The sequence below is a fragment of the Coenobita brevimanus genome, chromosome 78 (assembly GCF_032717465.1).
Source record: "Coenobita brevimanus isolate Jiangsu-jjx chromosome 78, ASM3271746v2, whole genome shotgun sequence".
In the NCBI taxonomy this organism is placed as follows: Eukaryota; Metazoa; Arthropoda; class Malacostraca; order Decapoda; family Coenobitidae; genus Coenobita; species Coenobita brevimanus.
The window spans coordinates 31,416,143-31,429,202 of record NC_137031.1 but is presented as its reverse complement, the minus strand read 5'-3'; the positions used below and the strand labels follow the sequence as shown (position 1 = coordinate 31,429,202).

The 13,060-nt window shown below is 45.5% G+C and overlaps 1 protein-coding gene across 2 annotated transcripts in view; it reads left to right on the top strand.

The window, feature by feature from the left end:
- Window positions 1-13,060, top strand: part of Tmtc2 (Transmembrane O-mannosyltransferase targeting cadherins 2) — a 234,853-nt gene that overhangs the window by 206,788 nt on the left and 15,005 nt on the right. For both annotated transcript variants that reach the window (XM_080279301.1, XM_080279300.1), the window contains exons 8-9: window positions 6,060-6,200; window positions 8,022-8,103. In XM_080279301.1, the coding sequence (XP_080135427.1) occupies window positions 6,060-6,200; window positions 8,022-8,103 (223 nt within the window). The remainder of the gene's footprint in view (window positions 1-6,059; window positions 6,201-8,021; window positions 8,104-13,060) is intronic.

Genomic DNA, 13,060 nt, shown 5'->3' with positions numbered 1-13,060 from the left:
ATTCGCCGGCGCACGCACACACCCACCCACACTTACAGACCGGGGTATATACATGGCTTTATGGTACACACACACACACACACACACACACACACACACACACACACATAACGTCCTCCCCCCCAAATATCAACATTCACAACCCTATCCCTCAACCCACACACAAATCTACTTCTATTCCCTGCACCCCTACACACCTCCTCCCCCATTCCCCCACACATCCTCACCCCCACACCCCTGTACATCTTCCCCCCTACCCACACACATCCTCTCCCCAACAGCCTTATACACATTTTCCTCAATACCCCTACACATCTCCCACACATCTTCCCCAGTCCCATATGTCCTCTCCCCACACATCATCTCCCACAAACATCCTCACATATCCTCTCCCACTCATCCCACATACCCTCCCCCACACACCTCCACATATACTTTCCCCCACACATCCCCACATACCCTCTCCCACACACATTTATTTATATATATATGCGGCGTGGTGGTGACAGAGGGACGGGAAGCCACAATTCTTCACCTCTCTATCACACCTCCATCTCACCCAGACCGGATTATTAGCATGGCGTCAGTCCTACCCTGCCTCACTCTGCCTCCCCCGCCTCACCCTGCTTCCTCTTGCCTCACCCTGTCACCCTGCCCCACCTTGCCTCACCTGTCTCCCCCACCTAACCCTACCCTAATTACTCCCTTCACCCCTGCCACCCTGCCTCCCTGCTGCTCAGTGAGGTTAAGTATAATATAGTTTGATTTAGTCTGTTCTTTTTTTTTTATGTTAGGTACGGATAGGTTTAATGTACATACTTTATACTGCATGGAAAATGACAGTTCTCCTTGGCTTCGTTCGGCTGGGTTTCATAAAATTAAGGTAGACTAGGTTAGGTTGCACTGGGTTAGGTTAGGTAAGGTAAGGTGTGGTAAGGTAAGGTGTGATTAAGTTTGGTGTGGCCAGGTTAGGAAGGTAGGTTAGATTTTATGATGGCTGGTTAAATTAAGTTAGATTAGGTTTACTTAGACTGATTAACTCGAACGTGATGTGGTGCAGTTAGGTGAGGTTATAACTGGCGACGTAACACATACAAAAAATATTAATAAATAAATAAATAAACATAAACATAAACATAATAAATAATACTAATAATAATAATAATAACCTATGACACGGATACCAAGTTTTAACACCATCTCTATTAATAAAGGAATGAATAAGGATACCCATCATTAAGGACGGGCAATAAATGAGAAGAAATAGAAAACAGAGGATACCTGATAAAGACGTAACTGTACCACATTAGGCCTATTTCCACACACACACACACACACATACACACACACACACACTGGGACGAGTGCTCTTACGTCATCTCTCTCTCTCTCTCTCTCTCTCTCTCTCTCTCTCTCTCGTACACCCATCAGTATCCCTTCCAAATTTCGATGTTTCTGAACCCCCCCTTCTCTCTCTCTCTCTCTCTTACACACACACACACACACACACACACACACACACACACACACACACACACACACACACACACACACACCTAATGGGACTCCCTCACTAATGTTTGCAATATCAGGGTGGAGCGATAAAGCCCTAATGAAGCCATAATTGATGTACCAACGTAATTAGCTGGAAATTATGCAACAAACCTGCACCTTGACTGAAAATAATGGAAATCAGATCCCTATCACCCCGGGGAATAGAATATTAAGCTTGCCCAGACTCCTTAAAAACAGCCTGGGTGTGTGTGTCAGTATCTTTATTTTAATTCTCTCTCTCTCTCTTTCTCTCTCTCTCTCTCTCTCTCTCTCTCTCTCTCTCTCTCTCTCTCTCTCACTTTCAGTATTATATTTTATTTTTTAAGGGTACATTTTGAGCCCTTATGTCCTTAAAAATTATGCCTCTTCACTCTGAGTAACATTTTATTTCTTACGGTAAGTTTAGGATTCTCATTTCCTAATTATTCTCTCTCTCTCTCTCTCTCTCTCTGCTTAGTATTAAATTTAGGCTTCCTTGTTCCTTAAATATATTCCCTTTGATTTTGATTACTCCAATTTTTTCATTTATTAAGAAAAAACTGATGTACACATTTTCTTATTTTTTCTCATCTCAGTATTTTCAACACCAATTTTTTTTTTTTTTTAATCTTCACCGTCATCATTTTCACCTTAACTTCCAGCCAAATATATTGAACTTTATTTAATCTTTGCCATCACCTGACGATTTTATTCAGCTGAGGAGAAACCAAATGGGTGTGACGATCTTTGAGACAGTCCCCAGTAATTAAATTTTCACTGATAATTTTACGATTTGCTCCGTCTTAAGGTACGAGGCAAGAGTTAAAACATTTTAAAAATTCGATGCCTTTCCACCTGAAGAATGCATAGACCAAGAGGGAAAAAAAATCACCAAAGTTATGAACAGTGTCTCTAACTCAGTTTTTCAGAGGGTTTGCCTTTTTTTTTTTTTTTTTTATATCATCTTCCCTATGAATACCCCTACATCAGTAATATACGCCCATATAACTATAGCACGTTTACTTTAATTTAGCAAAGATCCCTAACCCTTTTCAGCCCCGTTGATTGATAAGTATAGTTAGACTGGACGATGGATTTGACTAGTAACCAAGGAGACTCGTTGAATCTCATGCAACCACGACAAAATATTCAAGCCACACCACTATGTACACCCACGTCACCACCGCCGCCACCCACACTCACACCACCCACACCCACACCCTCAACACTGCCACCCACACCACCACCATCTACAGCAACAAAGAACAACAACAACAAACCCACATCAACAACACCACCATCACCACAACCACCACCACAACCATGATCACCACCACCACCACCATATCCATCATCACAACCACCACCACCACCACACCAGCGTCAACACACTAGACACAAACAAATCAACACACCGCCAGTCAGTGCCCCCGGGTGGTAGTAACTAACGAAGCCAACATTGGATTAGAGAATAAATTGTCCCATGCCCAAGTGGGTGGCGCAGATTTCACTCCCCCCCCTCTCTCTCTCTCTCTCTCTCTCATATCCCGTTTTTCTATAATGTATCGTATATTTCTTCCTTAACCAGTAGTCTTGATAACTAACGCATTTGATCATGCATTTTTCTTCTTTTCTCTGTCTAGCTTTTCTTCGTGATTATCGTTTTCTTACACACACACACACACACACACACACACACACACACATATATATATATATACATATATATATATATATATATATATATATATATATATATATATATATATATATATATATATATATATATATATACATATATATATTATCAAACTTGTCATTCCATTAATTATAGTGATACGTAAAACAACTATAATAATTTTCTGTCTTTTTCCACTGTGTTGTACTTGGCTGATTACGAAGTAGATAAAATGACAGATAGATAGATATATAGATAGATAGACAGACAGATAGAGAGGAAGACAGATAGATATTTAGATAGACAGACAGAGACAGACACTGACAAAAAGATAGATAAATTGTACTCAGTCTTAGTTCGTATTCCATAGCCATTTCTATTTTTGGTGTACCGATATGTGAAGCTTCGTGGAGTTGGTGTGTGTGTGTGTGTGTGTGTGTGTGTGTGTGTGTGTGTGTGTGTGTGTGTGTGTGTGTGTGTGTGTGTGTGTGTGTGTGTGTGTGTGTGTGTGTGTGTGTGACATTCTCTATATTATATTCAGGCTCTCAGAAAGATTTATTCAATTCTCTAGGTTATTATTATTATTATTATTATTATTATTATTATTATTATTATTATTGCAGGTCAGATACCGCCTTCATCAATCACTCAACTTTTAGGAGAACTCTGCTAAGTAAAGTTAAATGGCCAGTAATAACAAGAATGAAATACACAAACACGTCACAAAATCAAAGTGCTAAAAGAAGTGGCAGATCGAGTTTCCGAGAGCTTAGTGAGTGGGGGTAGGCTAGACATTTATTTAAATTAGAAAAAATGTGAAAAGGGATTGGTACCCCTCCTTTCATTTTATTTATGTGTGAGTGTAATATAATCAGTGTATGTATGGGGTGTAGTTATGATACAGTGTTGGTATACCCACGTGTAGGTATATCAGAGACGCATTCTTATTTGCATATGTGGAAGGGAGTCGGTGTTTCTCTGTTTCTTTTTCCTCTCTGATGTGCGCGTGAGTGTGTACAATAACCAGTGTATGTATGTGCATGTGTGCGTGTGGCTGTACATGCAGGGCCAATAAGCTGCTTGGGTTAATGTGGCATCTGCTGCTTGCATGATTAAGGAGGGGGCAGTCTGTGTTGCAGGGGGTGTAGGTGTTGGTGGGGGGTGGGGATGGGGGTGGGGATGTGTGTTGGAGGGTTTGAGGTTCTTGGAGGGGTGGGAGTGTGTTGGGAAATGGGGGTGAGAGTGGAGGGGTGGGAATGTGTTGGGTAGGGGGAGTGGGATGCTTGGGAGTGGGAATGTGTTGGGTAGGGGGAGTGGGATGCTTGGGAGTGGGAGTGTGTGTGGTGAGGGGTGTGGGGAGGGATGCATGTGAAAAGCGGATTACGGCAGGGAGGAAACATGTTTGGGGAAGGAGTACAAGGGGGCACTAGAAAAAGGAAGGGTGTGAGTGTATATAGGAGTACACAGGGGAGGAGTTAAGTGAGGGAGGGAGGAAACGATTTGTTGGGGAGGTGGAGTGAGTGGGAGAAGGGAGGGGAGAATGTGGAAGCGGAGATAAGTGGGGGAGAAGGTGGGAGATGAAAAACTAAGTAGGTAGCTAAGAGAAGGTGAAGGTAGGAGAATAGGTGGATGGACAGGTGAGGAAGGTGAAATGAATTTGTGGAAGAGGTGGAAGGGAAAATGCAGATGGGTGGAAGATATCACTACGTGGGTGGGTGGGTGGGGGTCTGTATATGGGTGGGTGGGGATGGAGGGGGTAGGTGGGTGAGAGGGATACCGGTTTGCTGGTGTGATTAGAGTGTGAGAGATGGTGTTGTGGAAATCCTGATATTGGGAGAGGGTAGGTGGGTAGGATACGTGGATAGGAGGGGAAGGGGGAGGTAGTTGGGAGAGAGAGTGAGGGTAGGTGAGTAGCTGGGAGAGGAAGGGAAGTAAGAGAGAGAGAGAGATTAGACTGATTAACGAAACTGACGTGAAGGTAGGTGGCTGAATGAGGGTGAGGGACCATTGGCAGGTGAGAGAAGAGAAGGTTAATGAGAGAAGGTAAGGTAATTGGGGAGAAGGTGCAGGTGAAAGAAGTAGAGGTAAGAAGGGAAGAAGGAGACGATGAGGGTATGTAGGCTGGTGGGAAAGGGAAGTTGTGTGTGAAAAATATGTGGGAAGGAGTGGGTAAGGGAAGAGTAAATAAGGAAGAAAAGGTGTGGGAAGAAGGCGTGGAAGTGTGTGTGTGTGTGTGTGTGTGTGTGTGTGTGTGTGTGTGTGTGTGTGTGTGTGTGTGTGTGTGTGTGTGTGTGTGAAAGGAAGGGTGGGAGCGGGAAAAGTGCGTGCAAGAGGGAGGGAGTGCGTGGGTGGAGGTGAATAATGAAAAAGACCGTAAAGATGGGGGCGTGTGAGTTATGGTGGTGCAGGTGGGAAGGGGCAGAGAGAGAGAGAGAGAGAGAGACAGAAAGCCTTCAGTGGGCGTAGGTACGCAGGCCCTTCAACATCTCTTCCTTACCAGTACATTTTTCGTACATAATTATTTTCGTTTGTAGAATCACACCCATATACATAAAATTGTGGTCAATGCAAGAATACAATTTTGGAAGGACTATAGACCCTCCTCAGATACACCCAAGACTGAGAGTTCCCGAGAAGGGGGTGAAGTAAAGTCACGGCTATTTTAATGACGCGGAAATATAATACATGAATAAATAATAATAATAAAAAAATCCTGGGCGTCGAAAATTGACTCTAATACTCGATCAACCCAACTGAGAGTGTATTATATAGGAACTCTCTGCTCAAGAACTTATCCCTATTTCTCCATGTCCTCCCCAGCTAAACCCCATCTCTCTCCTCCCCACAGAGTCTCTACAACATGCTTGGGGAGGCGTTCTTCAAGCTGGAGAGGTTTGAGGAGGCGGAGAGGTGGTATCTGGAGGCGCTGAGGGTGAAGTCAGACCACGTACCCGCCCACCTTACATACGGAAAACTGCTGGCGAAGATGGTGAGTATGGGAGGGAAGAAGGGAGGGAGGGAGGTGTGGAGTGAAGGAAGGAAGGGAGGGAGGGGTGGGGTGAAGGAAGGAAGGGAGAGAGGGGTGGATGGCAAGAAGGGAGAAGGAGAGGGATAAGAATGAGTCCATGGAAGTAGGGAGGGAGGAAATGGGGTAGAGGAGAAAGAAACACGGGAGTAAAAGGAAGGAAGGACGAAAGGGAGCAAGGACGGAAACATGGAAGTAAGGATGGAAGGAATGACGTAGGGAAGGAAGAACTGGGGGACTAAAGAAGAGAGAAAAGGAAAGAGGATGAAACGAAGGGACGGAGAGATGACACCCCTAAGTAAACACCCGCAGATTTGACGAGTCCAACGCGATTCGGACATCCCAGCCAGGTGTCCGTCAAACGATGTCCCCTTCCCCAACTCGTCCCATTTCCCCACTCATGACCGCCTGATGGACCGATGTCTGACTGATTGCATGAGTGATGGGAGGGTGAGATGACAGGAACGGACCCCCCCTCCCCTCTCCCTTCCCCCTTCCACCTCCCTCCCCCCCCGGACTAGTGATGAATGAAGACCAGGGGGACATCAATGGCCGGACGATTAACCCCCCTTCTTGCTATTACAGGCGATCTTATTCAGCTTTAGGGGGATTTCTTTCAGTGGAGGAGGTGTGGGATCAGTCCCCATTAATCCCTATGACGTATTGTTTTAAGACGATTCTTGTCACCAACAGACGATTTTTTCTTGTACGGGAAGGATTATTGATGGCTACAGCTAACCTCTCCACGGTCTCCTAGCGGCTGAAGAAAATCGTCTGGAAACATCAAGAATAAACACACACACACACACACACACACACACACACACACACACAAGTCGCCGAATTCAAGGGGTTAATTGCGAGTGAGAGGTTAAGGACGTGTAATGAATCTTCCTCCCTCACGGCGGTGTTGGAGAGGGACGCCTTCACGAGGTGGCACCGATATAGCAGGGCGGGGGAGCAGCCGGGCAAAAAATATGTCCCTTAACTCACTCCCTATCCCCACAAAGGAGGATGGCGGAAAGTAGGAGAGGGGGCAACTTCAACCTGCAGTCCACTGGGTTCACGTTTAGATAACCTGGGCTACGATTACTATTACTGCTACTACTACTCTACTACTACAACAACTACTACTACTATTACTTCCCTAATGACCTCGGTAATTGGTGATGACGTGGTTCCCGGGCCATTATCGCTGCCAGGGTGATTAGCTGGAGTGGTCATCTCGCTCACATCGTTTAGGGTTGCTAGGTCCATTATTCACGCTACTTATTACACCCGTGCGAGAGAAGGGCGAAGGGGCTATGTGTTTCGTGTGCTTAGTCTGTATGTTTGTCTGTTAGCAAGACGGTCGAAAAGCTAATTAATGGAGCTGCAGCTAATCTGGCATAATGACCGAGGGCAATTAGAGGAACAGGTGATTGAAGTCTGGCCAAAAAAGGTCACAGGTACAGTCAATGAGGCAATTATCTTCCCAGTTCCGTCTGAAGAAATTTTGCAAGAGGCGAAATACAGTGAATATCATACCTCTACTAATGAGTTTTTCAGATGGTTCGATTTTTCCCTTATGCATTCGTCAGGCATTGGGAATAAACTTGCCTGTCTGTCTGTACGTCTTGGCTGTGCCGCAGTTAATCCAGACATGTTTACTCTCCCTGTGTCCTGTGAATGTCTCTTAATGATGAATTATTTGGGTTATAAAACAGTGCTCCTTTGATAAATATTGTGTTCCTTTAATAACCTCCAACATTTATCTCTTTATTTATTTATTTATTTTTCCAACAGCAACGAGTGGGTGAGGCTGAGGAGTGGTTTGAGAGAGCGAAATCCCTCGCCCCCAACGACTCAGCCGTCCACCAGCACTTCGGTGAGTACTAACCCTTCCTTGAGGTGGAGAGATGGAGAGACGGTGAGAGAGATGGAGAGACTGAGGGAGGAAAGAGAGGGAAGGAGTAAGGGGAGCCGGAGTGAGAGAAGAGAGGGAGATATTGGGAGTGGGAGAGAAAGGAACACATAATGGATATAAAAATGAGAAAGGGCAAAAAGAGACGTGAGAGGGGGGGAGATTTCGAGACAGCAAGACAGAGAAAGAGAGGTACTGAAGGAGAGACAGAGAGTGGGGGAGATAGAGAGAGGGATGGAGAGGAGTGAATTGAGCGAGTAAAGCTCCTCTCCCCAATGACTCAGCCATCCAACAGACAGGGAGAGACTGGCAGACTAAGGAGACGGAGAGGGAGAGATTGAGGGGAAGAGCAGGGAGAAGGAGCGTGAGAGAAAGGGAGGGAGAGGGGGACTGGAAGAAAGGGACAAGCTGTAAATTGGAAAGAGTGGGAGGAACAAGGGGAGCCAGACATGGAGAGAAAGATAAACTGAGAGACGGAAAGATGGAGAAGGAGACACAGAAGGAGGAGGAGAAGGGAAAGACTGAGTGGGAAAAGGTGAGAGGGAGATACTAAGAGTTGGAGTGAGCAAAAAAGTGAGAGAAGAAAAAGAAAAAGAAAGTGAGTGAGAGTGAGAAAAAGCAAGTGAGTGAGAGAAAGGAATGAGAGGGAAAAACTGGGACTGGGAGACGGACTGAGAAAAGAAGCAAGTATAAGAGTAAAGAGTGAGAAGAGTGAGACAGAGAGAGAGAGAGAAAGTGAGCGTGAGGGAGCGAGAGAGGGGGAGAGATAGAGAGACCAAGGGGGTAGAAACAAGAAGGGACGGCAAGGAGACGTGAGAGAGAATAAAAAATAGAATGACTGACAGAGAGAGAGATGGAGTGAGAGATGAGCGAATGAAAGGTAAGAAAAATGATTAATGAGAAAGATAGCACAAGAAAAGGTGAGACGGAAGGCTGTGTTAGAGACGAGGCAGTGAGAAAAAGAAAAAAGAAACAAGGGTAACAGACTTGAGAGAGAGAGAGAGAGAGACGGGTGAGAATGACAGGTAGGAATGAAGATGGAAAAGAGATAAAGAGTAGGAAGAAAGCATGACGAAGGACAAGGAGTGAAGGATCACGTGAAGGATGACGAAGGAGAGGAAGGAAGGAATTAATGAGACGAGAAGTAAAGGGAGACAAAAAGAAGGAAGATGAAGAAAGTGAAGGAGGAGAAAGAGGACGATGAGAGAAGAGGAAGAGGAGAGGATGAGGGAAGAGGGAGGGGAGGAAAAGGTGAATGACAGACGAAGAAAAAGAACACAGAAAGGGGTGGGAGGAAGAATGGAGAGAAGAGGCTTTGAAGGAAGAAAGGAGGAGATAAAGAAGAAAGGAAAAGGTGGAAAGAGGAGGGAACGGAAGTGGAAGAAGAGGAGGGATGCTCAGGGGAGAAGAAGAAGGGGTGGAGAGAAAAATAGGAAACAGTAAGAGGAACGAATGGGAAGAGGTATAAATGAGGAGATATAAAAGGAAGAGAATGAAGGAGGAAGAATAGGGAGGGGAGGGAAAACGTAGAGGAAGGGGAAAGGAAATGAAGCTGAGGAAGTAGAATAGGTGATGGAAGAAGAAGTGAGGGAAGAGGGAGAGGAGGAAGAAGAGGTGAGGGAAGAGGAGGAAAAGAGATGCTGGAAGTGGAAGTCGATTTCGAGAGAGAGGAAGAAGAGAGATGATATATAAGGGAAGAGGAGGGAGACACAGGGGAAGAGGAAGAAGAGGAAGAAGAAGGGGAGGAAGAAGAAGATGGACAGGAAGAAGAGGAAGAGGAAGAAGAGGTGAGGGAAGAGGAGCCTGATCTTCCCCTTGACGATTTTGATTGCAAATGAGGAAGGTCCGCGGAGACCTGTCAGGTGATACCATCGTCCCTCCCTGCACCTCTCGCATCGTCCTTGTCCTCGTCCTCGTCCTCGTCCTCGTCCTCGCTTCTGTTCGCTTTTCCTCTAACTTGTCCACTTAATTTCTTCAGACATGTTAAGCAATACCATTGTTCCTTACAGTACCCTTGTCCTCGTCCTTGTCCCCTCGTCCTCGTTCTGCCGTTCTCGCGTCTGTTCGTTTTTCCTCGTCATCTTCTCAGTACTTTCGTCATCGTCCTTCCCTGCACCAACGGTCTCGTCATTCGCATCGTTCCTTCGTCCTCGTCTTCGACCTCATCCTTCCATTCGTCTTGTCCTCATCTTCTCGTTCAAGTCTCGTCACTGGTTTCTTAAGGGCTCTAGTCCTCGCTTCCATTCTGTTGTCCTCGTTTCTCTCCTGTTATCCTATTCTTTATCCTTCCGGCATCGCTGAAGCTCTCCTGTCCTCGCTTCACTTATATTTCACTCCTTGTCTTTTCATCACCGTCGTCCTAGCTATCTCTCCTGTCCTCTCGTCCTCGATTCTGTCCTCGTCTCTCATTAGTTCTCTTTTCCCTACCTTCAGATTTCTACTTTTCTCCCACTGCGCCTATTCCTCTATTTTCTTCCTCACTTCCTCTTACTTTTATCCTCACGTCCTCCTCTACATACTATCTTCCTCTTCCTCTTCCTCTTCATTTATCCCATCTCTGTCCTCTCTCTCCATTTACCTCTTTATCTTCAGCTTCTCATCAATATGTCCTTTCCTCTTTCCATTTTTGCCTCCTTCTCCCTCTTCTCATCTCCACTCTCTTTACTCCCCACATCCATTTCTCTCCTCTCCTAGCTTCCTATCTTTAACTCCCTCTTTCTTCTTCCCATCATTATTCCTTCTTTCCTTTCCTCATCTCCTTAGCATAAAAAAAATGATAAACACAGTATTGTTACATTGTCATTGGTTTTGTTTCTATCTTGGGGGAAAGCTTATGAAAGTGGTTATGAACGGTTTTGTGTGTGTGTGTGTGTGTGTGTGTGTGTGTGTGTGTGTGTGTGTGTGTGTGTGTGTGTGTGTGTGTGTGTAAATATATCAAACAATCTATCTATCTATTGCTCGACGTCTAGGGTAGCAGTCCAGGCCGCCCTCCCTCAAGTACTCTCTCTCTCTCTCTCCTTTTATTTTTTCATTTTTTCTTCTTATCCCTTACCCTTTCCTTCTCACCCATCAGTGTTTTACCTTTATTCCCCTTCCCCTCCAAACACACACACACACACACACACACACACACACACACACACACACACACACCTTATTAAAACACACACACTCCAAGAAAGTCAGGCTGAGTTAATTTGACCATCTCAATATAATGGGGGCCCAGGACACCCCAGGGCCTCTCCAGCCTCACCTAGGGCACAAGGAGGGAGCTAGGGCACGCAGGGCACCTAGGGCGAGGCAGGGAGGAGGCGCAGGTGGGAGAAGCGCCTTTGTGGAGTGGTCGGTAGGGCCTTTTCTTGCCGTCCTAAGATCCATAATTAGAACTACTGTCATCAGAGTAAGGTGTCAGGCTTGGCTCCTGATACCAGTGCGTCGACCTCTCTCACTATCTTTTTTTCTCACTCTCTTTCTTTTCCGTCTCTCCTCGTATTCCATCTCCCGGCTCTTTCTTTCACTTTAATTCTCTCCCACACTCGCCTTTTTCCACCTTCTTTTCTTGTCCCTCTCTCTCTCTCTCTCTTTCTCTCATAACAGCTCCCTAGACATCCCAGACCAGCCCCAAATGACCTACAAGTTTTATGAAACCACTTAAACTAATTTTCTTCTTACAAAAATAAATAAGTGATAAAACGAGAGAACAATGACAATAATAATAATAATAAATAATAAAAATAATAATAATAATAAACGCACACAGAAATAACTGAACACCTCTCATAATGCCCTTTTCTGGCTAAAAATTCTATAAACATCGTCCATTTCATTACTATCCCATCCCCCACCCCCACCGCCCCCCCTCCCTTCCCCATCCCCTTACTTCACCTCCCGCACCCCCATTTCCTTCCCCCCTCTCCCCTTCCTACTCCCCTGCCAACCCCCTCTCTACCTATTCCACCTAACCACAGACAGCTTACCCCTTATCCCTCTCACCTTCCCCAACTCCTCCCCACTCCCCTCCTCTTTCCTCATCTTCTCTCCACCCTACCTCTCTCTCTCACCACCCATTGACATCATCCTCTCCCTTTTCTTAAAAAAAAAAAAAATCCCCTATGTTCCTCTCCATTCCTCCCTCCCCTCTCCATCCGCCTCATTCCTTTTCTCCCCCATTTTCCCTCCCCTCTCCTCCATTCATCCCTCTCCTCCCCCACATCTCTCACCCACATCTCCATCCCTCTCCTCCCCCACCCCTCTCAACCACCATCTCCATCGCTCCTCCCCCACCCTTCCCAACCCCAGCCCCATCCCTCTCCTCACTCTCCTTCCCCCACCACTTTCCTTCTCTCTTACCCCCACCCTCACATCCCTCTTCTCCCCCCTCCACTCTCCTCCCCTAACCCTCCCACCCGCTCCCCACACCTGTCCATACTTGACTAATTAACGTAACACCTCCAGCAAATTTTGAGACACCTGTGTAGTTATTAAAGATAAGAATGTGGGAGGAAGATGGTCGTTACTGAATAGGGATTGATATATTTGGCGTTCATGTTTTGTTGCTGACACCCTTAGCAAGGTGAGACGTCTGGCAATAGATAGATTAATAGACAGACAGATAGATAAAGATAGATATACCAACCACCAGACAGACAGATGAATTAATTTGATACTGATAACCATGCAAACCCACAATGACTGATAAAACATACAAATTAAGCGGTAAATACGAAGACTGACACATATATAAACAGACATACAAAGACTGACAGAGGCAGACAGGTAGATACAGACATCCTCCCATCCCTCTGCTATGACTACCAGCGGAGAGAGAGAGAGAGAGAGAGAGAGAGAGAGAGAGAGAGAGAGAGAGATTTTTCATTCTATTATTGCCATCAGATGGCTTATTATTCGTTCCCTATACTTA